Here is a 16,837-nt window from a genome sequence, read left to right on the forward strand (position 1 = left end):
CCAGCGAGTGCCCACAGCACAGCACACCAGCTGCTAAGGCCGCCCACTCAGGAGCAATGCAAAAATGAGCCACAGATGGTCATCCTAACCGGCTCAAGGCTGCCTGCCAAGGACTGAGGGAAAAGTTTGTGATCATTCTGATTCCTAGTAGTCGTGTGTCTAAATTAAAAAACAAAACAAAACAAAAACCCCACCATAACTGCTACTAGTCGACAGAAAGATCAAAGAGCTAGTGGATCACCGGGACCAAAATCAATCCTCCTTATTCCTTGATTCCATTCGATGACACCCGTGAAGTGACACCATTTGGAGGGGTCTAAGAGACGCCTATCTTGACCCTCCCCCGCTCCGAGGGGCTCCTCCCTCTTACCTAATGACCCTGGCCTTCTTGTGGCCCCTGCACGGCTGTCCCCATGCCCGGAAGGCTCCCCCTCCTCACCTGTACCTTCCAGCATCCTACAAGACTTGACTCTCCTTCTACAAGAAGCCATGGCCTGTGCTTCACCTCTGCCCCCCCCCCACCGATTATCCTCCATTTACACCCTATATAGCTTGCATGTGCAATGTTTTGCATGTTGTCTGTCCCAATAGAATGTGAGCTCCTTGAGGGCAGGGCCTTTTTTTTTTTTGGCCTTTCCTTGTATGCCTATCGATTAGCACAGGGCCTGGCACACAGTAAGTGCTTAAGAAATAGTTATTGATTGACTGATCCCCACCTGAAACCACTTCCTCTCGGTTACTTCTAAGAAATAAATGAGTAGAACTACCTCATCAGGGCACTACAGAAACCTCGAATGGAGTCGTGGGTGGGGTGGGAAGGGGAAGAGAAGGGTTGGGGTTGGGGTAAGAATGTGGTTCTGGCCACCTGAGACAGAAGCCGTAAAGAGAATGTCTGCCTTTAGGAATTCAAGAAGGATGTGAGGTCCCACAAATGAATGCGCTGAAGATAACAATCAAAACACCAGGGGGCTTCTTTATGGAACCAGGAAAAAAATCATCCTGAAATTTATATGGAAAAACGAGTGGGCAAGAACATCCAAAGTTCCCTGGAAATGAAAAGCCCAAGGTGGAAGCTTTGTGCTCCTAGAGTATAAAGAGATCAGGAAGGGGCTATCATGAAAGTGATCAATAAATCACTGGGACTGATTACATACACCTGACACCTGGCCAACTCTATAAAAATGAGGCCTGTCTGACAAAACCCTTCGAAACAAAAACTGGAGAAAGATTCCTTATGTAACAAACACACTGGAGAAAAACTGGCAGTTTGGTAGGAAAGGGACTTGAATCCACATCTTACATCATATATTTCAGTAAATTCCAGCTGAGTAAGAGACAAGCTTTTTTTTAAAAAGAACTCTAGAAAACAGAAGAAAATGGAATCAAGTATTTATCTCAATGGAGGAATGAGGAAGGGTATTTTTCACCTCAACTCGACAAACAGATGGACTTACTGAACTCGAGTTAAATACGCCTGATTATGTTAAAATAAAATGAAAAGTCTGCACAAAATAAAAAGTCACAGTGGAAGCCACTATCTCTTCCTTCACCCGTGTTTTCACATGATGAGGTAACATTGATCATGGATGAGGCAGGACCTCAAGGCTGTTTTATTTTGAGGCTGGCAGCACATGGGATGGAACACTGGACCTGGAGGCTGAAGAAGTGAGTTCAAATCCAGCCTCAGACACTTATGTAGCCGTGCCACCCCGGTCAAGTCACGCCACCTCGTTGCTCGCCGCCCTCTACCCTATCTCTCCAGCAGTTTGCTCCTCTCATCCCCCACTCCTTCATTGCCTCCAATCTCTCCTTCCTCACCTACAAGCATTCCCACGTCAGCACCATCTTTCAAAAACCTTCCCCTTGATCCCGTCTGGCTCACAAGGGATCTTCCCAATGTCTCCTCCCTTTTGTAGCTAAACCTGAGAAGGGCCATCTACAATCGTTTCCTCTCTCCCCACCCTCTTCTTAACTCTTTGCAGTCTGACTTCCAACATCTTCTTTCAACCACAGTCGCCCTCTCCCAAGCCTCTCTCAATTGCCAAATCGAATGGTCTTTTCTCCCTCATCTCAGCCTTGGACAACCTCGATCTCTCTCTTCTCCTTGATACTCACTCCTCTCTAGATATTAATGACACAAAAATCGGCCTCTCCTCCTGGTTCTCCCCCTACCCATCAGACTCATGGAGGTCATGCCCACCAAGGCTGGCTGTCCCCGAGGCTCTGTCCTGGTCCCGCTCCTCTCTTCCCTCTGCCCTTTTGCTTGGTGATACCATCAGCTCCTATGGATTTAAATACAAAGCAATTTCCAGATCTCTTTATCCAGCTCTACCCTCTTCTGACCTATAGTATTGCATCTTCAATTGCCTATTGGACATCTCAAACTGGACGTCCTGTAGACATCACAAACTCAACACGTCCAAACTGAACACATAATCTTTTCCCATAAGTCGCCTCTCTCCTCTTCCTAACTTTTCTCTTTCTGTGGAAGGCACTACCATCCTCCAAGTCTCCCAGGCTCATAACCTAGGTGTTATCCTCTGTTCCTCACTCTCTCAGCTCCTATATCCAATCTGTCGCCAGGCCCTATCGATTCCATCTTTGTAACACCTTTTGTATATACCCCCTTCTCCCCTCTGATGCTTCTACCTGCCTGGTGCAGGCCCTCATCACCTCACGCTATGGAACTGGACAAAGGTGATGGAAGAATTTTTGGAAATCCTGAAGAACGGTGAACAATTTGCCATGGCCATGGTCACGGTCATCAGCCTTACCCTGAAAGAACTGGACAAAGCTGGTGCATAGTGAACAAAACGAACAGAGCCCCCATCTCATAAGATCTGGGGACACCGGGTTAGGTGTCATAGATCCAGACAAGCTCGAGTAGGAAGACTGCCAACACAGTATGCATCAGCAAGGGCCAGAGGCTTAGGATCTGAAGGCACCAGCGGCCGACTCAGGTGTCACAAGAGAAAGACCTCCCCCGGCTCCTCTCAGAAAGCCAATGATTAATTTCTTTTTCCTCTCCAGGTCCTATACAGCTCAGGAACCTGACGTCAATGACAGAAGCTACAAGTTTCCAAGAAGGAGGATAATGTCAGGGAGAGGACAGTCACAAGCCAAACAAACCTCCTGATCCTGACAAGAGGATTAAAAGCAAAGCAAAGAGCTGGAACCTAAGGGAGGTGCCTTAGATCACCCTTAGATAGCTAGGAAATGACTGAACACATTGTGACATAGGAAAGAAATGGAATGTGACTGGTCTGGAGAAATGATGAGAGATGATTTCAGAAAATCCTGGGTTACGTGAACTGAAGCAGAATGAAGTGGGCAGAACCCAGAGAATGTCAGGGCACAGAAAAGTACCTGCAAGACTGAAGAGCTGCGACCAACCACGTTACACGATGCACGGCACTCAGCTCCTGACAGAGAAGGGACGGACTCGGGGCACAAACAGGCATCCGGGTCTGGGGGTCTGGACGTGGCCACTGCGTGGGTCTGTTTTGCTTAACTCTGCTTGTTACCTGGTGTTTTCCCCTCTTGCTGTCTCCTGTTTAACTGGACAGGGGCAGTTGGGAAGAAAGGGGGCTAGCGAGAATGATGGAAAAAAAAAGAGGCCTATTGTAACTTTTTAAAAAATGCACAGAAGTAAACAAGTTTGGGAGGAAGCATAGACAAACTGCAGAAAACGGAGATGGATGGTTTTGTACAGAATCCTCTTTTTGTGTTCTGCTGTGGGCACAGAATTGCTTTTCTGGTGTTTACATTCACATTTTTTTTTAAAAAAAAACTCTACTGGATAAGCTGTGACACGTGGGGACGACACTGGGGTTAGGGAAACTTGGTTTGGGGCTGTGCGCTGCTGTCATGACTTCATTCATAGCCATCCTCATGGTGGAAAAATTAACTCGACTTACCGGGCTTTGCTGTGAACGAGAGCAGGAGTGGTGGGTGCTGGGATGTCATGGAGACCGTCATGGAAAGCTGATGGGGGATGAGATCCAGGGAGAAGGAGACCAGGGACATTAAGCGAAGACAATGAGGGTGGGGTGCTGGGTCAGCGCAAGGATCTCTTAGACACAAGGAATAACAGTAATACAATCTGGTCACAAATCAGCTTCACGAAGGGAGCCTCCTCGGTACAAAGGCAGCATCTGTGCAAAGAAAAGTGGTCCTCTGGCGTCCGTGGGGACCGTGATCCTGTGATCCATCCTCGCGTGCAGACCTGGGCCTGTCTGGGGCTGAGTAAAACAGGTGGGAGGGGAGGGCGCCTGAAAGTGCTGGGCTGAGGCAAAGAGGGGACACAGATGCTAGAGCGTGTCCATGTGTCGCAAGCGAATGCGTCCCAGGGTACATTCCTCATGGTGAAGACCCCTCTCCTGCATTTGCTGCTGAGCCCAGTTCCCTCTTCCGGGCCTCTGAGGTCCCAATCCCTTCCAACTCTTGACTGAGGAGCCCACAGCCATGTCACAGTCTTACACCCAGCATAGCATCTCTTGTGCCTGGCACAATATTCTGCCCACGTTCGGTCACCTGCACTGATGACCGCCCTCCTATGCAAAGGCCCCAAGGCTCCCCACCCCCCTCACCTGCTCTTTCCTGTCCCCACCAGAGGCCTTGGGGGTTTGCCTTTGGTTTTCTGCTTTTAGCAATTCTTCCCAAGGCCTTAGCTTATACTGGATATCACAGGCACCGCTCCTTCCACACCCTTGATGTTCTAGACCGAGATCAGGGATCTTCACCTTTTGGTGACTGCTCTTTGACGATGCATAAGTCTATGGACCCCCTTTTCAGCCGTGCTTTTAAATGCATAAGATAAAATATGTAGGATTTCAAAGGAAGCCAATTGTAATGAAACTCAAAATATTTTTTAAGAAACAAGTTCACAGCCCATCCTGCACCCTGCAGCCAAAGTGACTCTGCCCCATCGAAGCTCTGACCATGTCATTCCCCTGCCAATACAGTCCCGCTGAGGATTCGGTACAAACTCCCTTGGCCTCAGCCTAGCTCTCCAGCCTCAGCCTGCATTTTTACAACACCACCTCCTGCTTTCCCAAACGCACTAGTGCCTTCTCTCTCTGTTTCAGGTAAATCTGTCCGGCAGCTTGGTAGAGGACAGACTGGAGGAGGAAGTGATCAAAGCCCGAACCAGGGGGAGGCTGCCTGAGCAGAGTCAGCCACTAAGAGAGGCTGCTGAGGTAGGAATGACAGGCTCTGGCCACTGATGGGCCACGGGAGGCATCAGGGACGGCACCACGGATGCAAAGGTGGGTGACCGGCAGAGGAGGACCTTCAGAAGCGGTCAGACCTTCAGACCCACCTTGGGGTGGGTGGGGGAGACCCTGGCTTATGTTTTAGACATGCTGAGTTTGAGATATGTCCCAAAGCCTGCTGCGATGCAGGCCCAAAGGTCAAGGAGCACAACAGGCCCGGGTGAGGAAATCGCTGCGTTCTGCTCCTGGCGTGCTGGGGGGACCCTGCAACCTGATATAAGATAGCTCAGCCTCGGGAAGGGCCACTGGGAACACGGAATGGCTGGAAGATGGTTCTACGTCCCAAGAGAGAAATGCAAATCAAAATAACTCCGAGGTGGCAATGCCAGAGACGAGCTGCCACTGGCAGAGGCTTTGCCATGGACTGCTGCGACTTCACCATTTCACAACTAATCCAAGACATGGCACACGAGGTCCCAACACCCTCATCACTTGTGAGTTATGAAGACACATGGGGCTCAGCAAAGCTCCTCCCGGGTTCTTTCACAAACCATCATGGGGCCGTGCAGAAGGACAAGTAGCTCACCAGGGGCAGGTGTGCTGGGAAATGTTTAACAACCGGATCTCCAAAGAAATGCAGCCAAGACACATTTCTCAGTTTAACCTGAATGATTAACATTTTCTCCATCATTTTCCCTCATCTAGACAATCAACCAAACAAATCCATCCCTGATTTGGAGACTTCACAGATTTCTGAGGTATAAATGCCCACACTAAAAATTTAACAACCAGCTCTGCTAGGAGCCAGTTCTCACACAGCTTCTAGATGAAACTATACAAACAACCCTGTTCAGTGACCTGATAAAAAACAACATCAATCCTGGCACAAAGCAGGGACATGAGTACTCACCCCTGGAATGGAGAAGAGTCATAAAGGGTCCAAGGTGAAGGATCCCCAGTGGATGGTGAGGTATTCTATTTGCTCTACACTTAAACACAGACTCAACTTCCTCAAAAGATTTAACTAGAAAACCGACCATCCTGCTATTACCTGGATGGGCCAGGTGAGGAAGGTACCTGGGATGGCCAGCTCAAGCTGGCAAGGAGCCCCCCATGGGCTCTCCTAAGAGCTGACAGTCAGTGGAAGAACCAGCTTGAGGTGTTGTAATATTAGATTTTCACAACAGGCTTCAAGAAATTAGCATGCCCCTGGTTGCATAGCTCATAAGTATCTGAGCTGGACTGGAACCTAGGCTTTCCTGATTCCAATTCCAAAGAAAACAAATATCAAATTATTAATATCTAAAGATGAATTTATCAATCAGTCGTTAACTGTAATGATGATAGAACTTCATCATACTTTTCAGTTGGCCCCCTTCAAAAGAGGGCAGCTGCTGTCTTTCAGGCAGGGCCGAGACAAGACTTATCCAGGACCTGCCACGTGGGATTCATACACCTTCTCTGTGTCCACAAAACGTAACAGGCCTCACCCAACTTCCCAGAAAGAAACCCTCAGGTTAATTCACACCGTTTGTAAAGCATGGAAAGGCAAGAAAAGCCTTAAGAAACATTAGCCAAGGGATTCTGAACATGAGAGGGATTCTCCTCATCCTTTCATTCTAAACCAATGAGGACAGGAAGGGAAAGGGAAGGAATCTCTTCTCCCTTATTAGGGGAGGGACAGACAGGGTGAGCACAAGAACAGCTCTCAGACCTTTAAGAAACCATGCGCTAAGTAAAAATATTATATGCCTTTCATGCGTTTGTTAGCTTTCTCTCTGTCATGTAATCTTCTCAAAGAACACATCTTCCACTGAAAAACCTATCTACCCCACGTACACATGCACACCTCTCTCCCGATACCTGTCTGTCTGTCTGTGGCTTTACAGCATGAAGCAACGGATGGATAGAGGCTGGTCCAGAGGGGATGATGGACTCCAATCCCCCCTGTCCCCCACTGGCCATAACTCTCTCAGACTGGTCACTATACAAGAGCTGCCGTCTGCCTCAGCAGACAGAGTTTCCTCACCCACGAATTCCCTACATGAGGGAAATGTATATGTCCACCAACCCTCCCTCTCCTGAAAAAATTCTACCCTACAAGTTATGGAGACTCAATAAATGTTTTTAAATAACTAAATTCCATTTAAACTCAGCACGCTGACCCTGGAAGAAGCAGGATTACACTAGAATGCCTGAGACGATTTATTTTTGTACTTTTAAAGTAATTCTTTGCTCTTAGAAGTCTTCAGAAGTATATCAACCACAGCTGCCCGATCCCACTAAAAGACTTACGGCAGGTGGCGATGACCACACCAGGTGACAAGAATGAGCAGCTTAAACAGCCAAGGCGCTTCATTAACACAGGATGCACAGAATGCACACCGACAGGAGATCAGAGGAGAGGAGATCAAGCTCAAGTCTATGGGCATGAAGCTCATTGACTGGTTCGTTCAAAAAGCCCACTACGTATCAGGCCCTCTGCTACACTTTGGAGAAAAGATAAAAATGAAACCAGCCTTGCCCTTGGGGAGCTTAAACTCTACGGCGTGTAATACTACATGGCAGAAAAGGCAAACCCCATAGGAAGTGGATTGCTATTATCCCCAAAAATATGAGAGAAAACTCCCCAAGTCCGTACAGAAGGGACTCCCCAGCTGATCCCATAAAACAGAACCATGAGTAATGGCTAAACTGCGAGAATGAGGCACAGTTACCTCATATTCAAAGTAAAGCTTGTAAAATCATTTGACCTCCACGTCTGTCTGCACTGCCCCAAAATAATGACGGAACACAGCTACAGCTCAAAGCAAAATGCAGTCAAGGGTTTCCAAGACAAGATCTGATCAGCCCCGAACCTGTGCTCTCCCGGTCTGAGGGATCCAGTTAAAAGAGCAGGAAGCGTTGCATTCCCAGGGTCTGCCAATAAGGCTCTCTTCACGCCATAGCAGAAAAGAAGCTATAATTTGTGATTACTCAATGAGAGCAAACCCCTTAGTTTCATTGAGGCTTCCTCCCGCCCTTTCCCCTCAACAGAGGGAGCTGAGCGGCTCCTATCTCTAGACAAAATCTGGGACTTTCTGGCTTTCTGTAAACGGAGACACAAAGACAGCTTTGCAGCCCTGGGTGTGCAAGCCTGAGATATTCGAGGCTGAGTAAACAATCTCCCCAACCCATAGGGGACCAAGAGCTCAGATAAGTCAAATTCGGGACAGCCTTTCTTGGCAGTGAAAGGCCACGGCCCATCTACTCCTTGGTTCTGAAATGGAAAGAGCACAATTTGGCCTCCGGGGCTCTGGGTTCGAATCCCAGCTCTAGTGCCCCTCCGTGGTGACCTCAAACAAGCTGCCTCACCCCTGGGCATCACAGGCTTTGTCCATAAAACCATACAGCAGGACGAGAGGCCTGTGAGGCCCCTTTCTCTTCCCCATCCTAGAATGCCACAAGAAGCATCGACTTCGAGAAAAGTCTGAATTGCGTGACGCGGTCAGTCCTTCCCCAGGTCTCTCTGTGAGGGCCCAGGGCAAGGGGACAAGCTGGGGGAGGCAGGGTTCCACTTTCTGCGTTCCTCCTCTCTTCATCTCTGTCCTGCTCTCCCAGAACTACCCCAGACGCTGACGAATCAAGGAGGAGGCTAGAACCGTGCAAGGCCTGCACTGCATGCCAGGTGAACCAGCGCTAACGATGGCACTCCCTCGGGGGAGCCCGGCCCCTTCCTGCACTCCCAGGATCGTGCTTTCTCCTCAGTCTCTAGGGCACAGGTCAGAATGGCGAGACAAGTGCTTTTATTGTGAACAGGATCACCCTTGTCTGAGGTCTATGGTGACCTATGAGTCAGTTCATTTCTGAAGGTTACCCCCCATCCCCAAGCCGGTCTCTGGCCCACCCTCTAAGTCACAGGATCAAGGATGGGTCAACAGCCTGGCCGACAGCAGCCCTGTCCAGCCTCGCCCATGACCGCCCCCCCCCTGCTCTCTAGGGATCACCCGAGATGTCACGGGGTGATCACAAGCTTTCTGAGAAGAGGGGCTGCCTTCTCCAACCCTCCTCGTGCCCCAGTCCTTAGCCAAAGTGCCTGGCACATAATGAATTCTCGTTGGCCGACACAGTAGAATATCGGGTAAATCCTGGATGGAGTCACCTGGTCTCAATGAACCTTTCGATGAATCCATTCATTCTACAACTGGGTGCTTACCATGTGTCAAGCACTCTGCCAGGCCCTAGGGACAGAGACGGAAATGAAATTGTCCCTGTCCTCAGGAGGCTTCCATTCAGCTGGTTAGAGGCAAACCCCCAAGAAGCATCGATTGAGCACTCACGAAGCAAGCACTGGGCTAACCATGGGAGGTTACAAAGAAAACTCATCAAACACTCCCTGACCTCAGGGAGTTTCCTTTCTACCAGAGAAAACAGCAAGTTCAGGGAGTCGGAGGTCATTTCTAGGGTGGTCTCAGGCAGCTCAAGGCCCTGTAGGAGGACAGGAGGGGCTATGTTCCGGGGACAGGGGAAAGCCACTCTGCAGCAGAGCCTACGCGGCAACGGCCCTGGCCATCCGGCTGCACCTCAGAGTACGTCCACAACAACCAGCATTTATTAAGCCCCTACTGTTTTACCAGGCACTGTGGACCCTGCCCTCAGGGAGCTCATAGCCTAAAGGGCAAACAACTGGATAAACTGGAGGCCCCCTCAGAAGGAGGGCACCAGGGTGAGGCTGGGGCCCAAATGGGCAAGGTTTTAAGGGGCAAACATTATGGGAGGCTCCGGAGCTTTTGGGCTTTCCCTTCTGTGACCAGTGAAAGGAGAAACCTTCCCGGGCGACCAGGTGCAGCCCCCCCCCCCCCTGCCCCCCCCCCCCCCCGCCCCCCCCGGGCCCCCCCCCCCCCCCCCCCCCCGGCTCTGGAAAGCTTCTGGAAGGAAAATTCTGCCCGTCCTTGATCTGTGACTTAAATGCCCTGGCCTACATCAACTCACAAAGCTGAGCACCCGGCGAAGTTTAACTCTCAAAGGCTCAATGCACCCTCAGGGCACCAGGGCAGAGCAGTATATTTTACATCTTTCTGTCAAACAGCTCCCCCACCACAACACACCCTGAAAAGCTGATTTTACATTTCTTGTACAACAACTCTCCAAAAGCCAAGCTGCCAAAGTCAATCTCACTAACTGAACCCATCAGAAACAGCCAGATTGTGAGCATGAATTATGAAATTCCCCCCTCGTACTGTACTGTAACCTGATATTCCGAAAAGTCTCTTCAAATAACAAATGATGTTCAGACAACAAGGGGATGCACTTCTCTGCGGCAGAGTTCATTCTGTCTCAGCCATGCCAAAAGGGGATGCCCAAAGGCCAGGGGCTATGTCCAATACATAATAATGGGACATCACCTAAGTGGTGTCAGGCAACCAGAGGAGGAATTTGGGGAGAGGGGCAGGACCTGAGGCCCCCACCTCTTTTTTTTTTAAATGCACCAGGTACAGGAGTGGGTGCGGGGTGTGTGTGTGTGTGTGTGTGTTTTTCAGGAAGCTATATTTAAGAAGTAATCTTGATAAGTACCAGGAAATGCAAGACTTTCTGTAACTACAAGCAACAAACAGGGTTCTGACAGTGGTCAAAGGGCATCACTCGGGTCTTGGCCAATGCAGTCGGACACAAAGTCAATATTTAAAAGTGGCAGCTGGCAGAGGGGAGAAAAGATGGCTCTGCCCGTTCCCAGGCCAGGGAGACCTTGGTCCCGGCGTGACTCTCAGTGTGCCTCAGTTTCATCACCTATAAAATGAGGGAGGGAGGGCTAAATGAGCTCCAAGGGGCCTTCTAGCTTTCAAGTCTACAATAAAAGCTGATCAGGCACCACCTAGTACCCCATGGAAGGAAGGAGATGAGGAGGTTCTCCGATCCTTTACTAGCTGAGTGACCAAGGTCTTTCTATGGGCCTCAGTTCCCTGATCTGTAAAATAAGAGGGCTGGACTAGACCATCTTGGCTCTTACTTTAATAAAGACAATCACTTTTGTGAGCTCTCAACTTGGTGCTGTGGAAAGTGCACTCTGGCTTTGCCTCTTACTACCTGTGAGACTTTGGGGCAAGTCACTTGACCCTGTCCCCAAGTCTCAGTTTCCCCATTTGTAAACTGAGAGGAGGAACTTCAAGGACTCTTCCAGTTCTAAATCTCTGGTCCCCGCTGTGAGTGGGTCACAAATCACATCTCTTGGCCTCAGTTTCCTCATCTGTAAAAAGGTGGTGGGGTGGCCTAGAGGGCCTTTCTGGTGTCTTGAATCCTTCCAGCTCTAGCTACATTTCTGGTCCCATGAGTGCTTAGGGAAGTGTTTTCCTTAGGTCTACTTTGTGAGGGGCTCAAGGACCCGGGGAAAGAAAGGGGCAGGGGATGCTGGGAGGGCCCGCTGGGAGGGCCCTCTGGGGGGCAGCTCCAGGAGCTCAAAAGGTAGATGGAGACCCCTGGGGGGAAGTGCCTGAGTGCACTGGTCACAGTTAGTGGGGGGTGGGCACGAGCTCCAGGGGAAGACACTGGGGGCTCTGTTGGGCAAGTGCAAGGAAGGGCGCCGGGGAGTCTCTGAAGGAGGGAGCACTGCAGAGAAAGAGAAGGGGGGGAGAGAGAGTGAATGAGCGTGTGCCTGCCTCCGGGGGCGGGTCCTCACCTCCTCCGTGAACCAGAGGATTGGGGGTCTGTACTGGGTGTCCCCGGGGGGGTGCGCTCGGAGGGGTGGGGGCGGGTCGGGTGTCCCAGCGGGGAGAGCACTCGGCTGGGGGTGGTCTGTACTGGGTGTTCTAGCGGGGGTCGTGCTCGGAGGAGAGGGGGTCTGCACTGGGTGTCCCCGCGCGGGGCGCGCTCGGCGGGGGGCGTCGCGCCCGGCGGGGGGTCGCGCGCCCTCCTCACCTCCTCCGTGACCGTGGGGCAGTAGAAGATGAGCAGCAGCGTGCTGAGCATGTTGACCAGCAGCCCGCTCAGGGTGATGGCGTTGGGCGCCAGCCAGAGCGGGACGCGCTCCACGAGCCAGCGCCAGAAGGGCTGCAGCAGCGGCTCGAGCAGCGACGTGCCGGCCGCCGAGTAGCGATGCTCCTCCAGCCGCCGCAGCTGCGCGGGGCTCAGCGGGGCCGACAGCGCCCACAGCGCCCACGAGCCCGAGCCGCAGTCCCCCGGGACCGCCGGGAAGCCGCCCGGGCCGGGGCCGCCCTGCCCGCCGTGCCCGCCGCCCGCCTCCGAGGCCGCCATGGCCGCCGCAGCCCCCGCCGCCTCCGAGCGAGCTCAGGGCAGACGGAGGAAGGGACGGCGGGAGGCGGGCGCCGGCGGAGGGGCGGGGCGGGGCCTTGGGGGCGGGACCCCTCGCGGGGCGGGGCCGTTAGTTCTCTCACGCGAGGGGGAGGGGCTCCGCGCGCACGTGCGCGCACGCTCCTGGCACGCTGCAGCCCTGGGGACGGGCACGCGCGCGCCTGCGCACTGGCCTCGGGAGGCCTCTCCTGGGGAGCGCCCTGGGCTTGGGCACGCGAGCCGAGGCCCCGCCTCCAGGCGAGCTGCGGAAAGGATGGCCACAGAGGGGAAACTGAGGCACGTGATGGCTGGGTCATGGTTTAATCTGTCTCACATTACATAGGACCGTAGCCCGAGGGCAGTAAGGCACCCCTGAGGCCATCTGGTCCAATCCCCCCGTTTTACAGCTGGGGAAACTGAGGCCCAGGGAGGTCACATGCCACGTGTAATGACTTAAATTGCCCTTTTTACAGAGCACTATCGATCTAAAGCTGGAAGGGCCCCCAGAGGGCAGGCCTTGAGCAGTCCCATGATGAGGGGCTAGGTCTGCAGGCCCCTCCGGTCATTTAGTCCAACTGTAGACCGGCCAGCTGGAATCACCTCTGCCAGTCCAGCTCTGCTTGTGCGATCTTGGGTGGGTCACTTCTCTGGGCCTCAGTTTTCTCATCTATAAAATGAGAGGGCTGGTCTAGAGATGGCCTTTAAGAGTCCCTCCAGCTCAAGGTCAATGATCCTTTAAAAAGTGGGTTATTTGGCCTCTAGTAAAGGGCAATACTGGTTTCTGCGATTGTTAGGAAGTTTTTCCTTACACTGAGCTGATATCTGCCTCCCTGCCCGTGGTCCTGAAGCCCTGGCACAGATACTTATGATTCCTATCAACCAGCTCTTGGCTGGAAGGCCTGGCATCCTGTGTGGCACTTAACAGTGGTTGGCACATCGTGGGCACTCAGTGAATGTTTATCGGTGGGTTGATTGGCTTGACTTTGTGTAAGGAGATAGCAAAGACCTGAGATTTAGACCTCGAAAGGAACCTTAGAGACCATCTGGTCCCAATCCATTTTACAGAGAAGCACACGGAGACGCAGAGACTTAAGTGATTTGTCCAGTGATTCATAGATAGCAAGGGACAGGGCCCTAGGTCAAGGCCATTGTTCACATAAGCACCAAACATGTGGGCTTCATCCTTGCGATAGACCCTGGCCCCACGGGAGGACACAGAAAAGCCTGAGTGGCCCCTCTCAGCACTAAACGAAAAGAGGGTGCCGTGTTTTTAGCTCTTAAGAAAGGCCTCCATAGGGATGCTCACTCCTCCCTCTTCCCTCCAGGAATAGAGGGAGCCCAGGTACGTGGGGTCATGGAAGGTGGGGTACGCAGTGTCATGGAGAGGGAGAACATTGGCTGTGCTGGAAACCAGAGGGCCTGGGGCCCAGGCCGCACTTGAGGACCTAGAGGACCAAATGTGGTCTCGAGGCTGCAGGTTCCCCACCCCCGGCCCTGGGCTCTTTCTAGTTCTTCTGGGGACAAGGTCAAGTTCTCAGGGCCTCCCTTATGAAAGGAGCAGGTTGATTTCAGATCTCCTCACTCTCTCTGTCTCTGTCTCTGTCTCTGTGTCTCTCTCTTTGTCTCTCTCTGTCTCTGTTTCTCTCTGTCTCTTTCTCTCTGTCTCTCTCTGTGCCTGTCTTTCTCTGTCTCTGTCTCTGTCTCTCTCATCAAAAAGCCTGTGATTCCCTGGATTGTGACCCTCTCTGCACTTCTCTGCCCCTTGACCCCTACACGCCACAGGCACCCTGCCCCAGATACCCTCCAGGGCCCCATACCTAACAATGGAACTGCTGAGCAGGAGGATTCTGTCACAGACATTCTCTGTTGCACAACGTGCCATGAGGAGGCCTGTCGGATACCCATCTGGCTCTCCACCCTATGGGGATGGATCGACCGTCAGTCTTCCAGGGTGGAGAGCAAGCTCAGAAACTGTGAAGGAGGCAGTGCCTGTGATGAAAGGGGAAAGAGAGGATCCCCAGGGCCGTCGGTACATGCATCTCTCTGCCGTGATGTCTCTGCTGGAAAGCGCTGATCGGGGCTTCTGAAAGCCGCTCCTGGGTAGGTGCTAGGACGCTGGGAACTGGAAACCCAGTTCTGAGGTTCACGGTTCATGTCCTACGCGAGCTGTTCTTGTGTGACTTTTCACCCACTCTCTAGCTCTTCTCCAGCCATTCCTTTGGCCAAGTTCCCACAAAATGTTACACTTTCTCATAGGGCTGAATCAGGCGCAACAGTAACACGTTAAAGTCCTCGAAGGTCTAACCCTCCTTGGGGGCTGAAAAAAAACCTGGGGTTTGCAAATCTAGAATCCATTGACTGTGTATTTTTAAAAATGCAGTTGTATTTTCAGCTCCCTCTCTCCTCCCCTTCCCCTACTCACTGAGAATGTAAGAAAAACAAAACCTATCACAAAAATGTGTGGTTATGCAAAACAAATTCCTGCATTAGTGTCTAAAAAAAAAAACAAGAAGGAAGGAGGGAAAGAAGGAAGGAAAAGAGGGAAGAAGGGGAGGGAAAGGAAGGAGAAAGAAAGAAGGGAGGGAAGGAGGCAGAAAGAAAGAAAAGAAAGAAAGAAGAGGGAAGGAGGGAAAGAGGAAGGAAGGAAAGGAAAGAGAAAGGGAGGGAGAGAAGGGAAAGGAGAGAGGGAAAGGAAGGAGAAAGAAAGAAAAAAGAGAGGGAGGGAGGCAGGAAGGAAGAAAGAGAGAAAGAAAATAAAATCTGCTTCAAGCAGCACTGAGTCCGCGGTTCTCTCTCAGGAGATGGATATCATGTTTTCTCACGGGTCCTTTGGAACTGATCGGTTATTGTGTTGATCAGAATTCCTAAGTCTTTCAGAGTTGATTATCTTTGCAATCTTGTTGTTACTGTTTCACTGGTTCTGGTTCTTCTGGCTTCACTCTATTATCAGTTCATGCACATCTTCCAGAATTTTCTGGAGCCTTCATTTTCCTCCCATGCCTTGTTCATCCATCCCCAGATCATGGGCACCCCCTCAGTTTCTTGTCCTTTGCCACCACAATAGAGCTGCTGTAAGTATTTTTGTACATTTGGGTCCTTTTCTACTTTGATCTTTTCAGGGTACAGCCTTAGTAATGGTGTTGCTGGGTCAAGGGCTATGCACAGTTTAATAGCTCTGTGGATGTAGCTCCCAATTGCTCTCCAATTTGGATTGTTCCAAATTACACTCTACTAACTGTGCAACCAAGTACCTGTTTTCCCATAGTCCCTTCAGCATTTGATCAAATAATTTACAATCTATTAGAGTGTTAATTATTCTTCAAGACAGGTTAACAATGTGACCAAAGATCTTGCAAAGAGATTTATAATACCATAGACCTGGACAGCATCTAGTCCAGCTTCCTTATTTTGCAGATGGGGAAACTGAGGCCTAGGAAGTTCAGAGACTTGCCTGAGGTCAAACAGTAAGAAATGGGTTGTATAAACCAGTATTACTTAACACCATATAGTTAGGATAATAGAATTGTAGATCAAGAGTTTGGAAAGGAACTCACAGGCCATATAATGCAGTTCTGTCAGATGGAGAAACTGAGGCCCAGGGAGGTTAAGTGACTTGTCCAAGGTCATATAGGTAAATATCCGAGGTAGGATTTGAACCTAGTACCTCTGACTTCAGCATCAATATTCTCCATTGTGGTATGAATTAAAAAAATTTTTTTGTTTATATTTTCATCATATAAAGTTCCCAGGATAAAGTCAAGCTTTTGTGGTCTGGGGACCCCTCCCCAAATCAATCATTTTATAGGATTGAAGACCCTCAATCATGATTTTTTTTTCTCTTCCAGAGGGAAGGAACCTAAGAGGTTCCTGCAAATTAGAACCAAAGCTCTGAGCCAAGGGATGGTAAATTTACTTCTCAATCTGTATTTGAGAAAGTAATTCTGCTGTTTTTAAGAAAATAGACTGTCAGAGATTCAACTCTTAATCCAATAACTTGCATATAGATCTCTTCAATTAGTTACTCTTTATCTTCCCAAGATTACAGAGGTGGGGATGGGGGTTGGACTCATTGACCTCTAAGGTCCCTTCCATCTCTAAAGCGATGGTGTTATGACCCTTGTGTAAGCTGTACCTGCTGGCTGTGTGATCCTGGACAAATCACTTAACCACTCCACGATCTAGGCACCTCCCTAAAACTATAAGCTGCTGATCTATATTGTGGGAGCTTCCTCATCTGGGAGTTCTCTGAACTCTCTGAGCTCCAGTCTCTGTTCCCAGATAATTAGGTTTAACAACGTTAGTAACAAACATGCCTTAGTCTCCTCCTTTTTTTTTCTGTGAATTTTTAAAAAATTAAATGT

General features: G+C 50.6%; 1 protein-coding gene across 1 annotated transcript in view; it reads right to left on the reverse strand.

Moving 5' to 3' along the window:
- The window catches only part of CHPT1 (choline phosphotransferase 1), a 34,009-nt gene extending 21,569 nt beyond the window's left edge, over nt 1-12,440 (reverse strand). Inside the window, exon 1 of the mRNA XM_027855884.1 lies at nt 12,105-12,440. Coding sequence (XP_027711685.1) covers nt 12,105-12,440 — 336 coding nt within the window. The remainder of the gene's footprint in view (nt 1-12,104) is intronic.
- Between the last annotated feature and the right edge of the window lie 4,397 nt (nt 12,441-16,837).

The sequence above is a fragment of the Vombatus ursinus genome, unplaced genomic scaffold, assembly GCF_900497805.2.
Source record: "Vombatus ursinus unplaced genomic scaffold, bare-nosed wombat genome assembly UNPS02011334.1, whole genome shotgun sequence".
In the NCBI taxonomy this organism is placed as follows: domain Eukaryota; kingdom Metazoa; phylum Chordata; class Mammalia; order Diprotodontia; family Vombatidae; genus Vombatus; species Vombatus ursinus.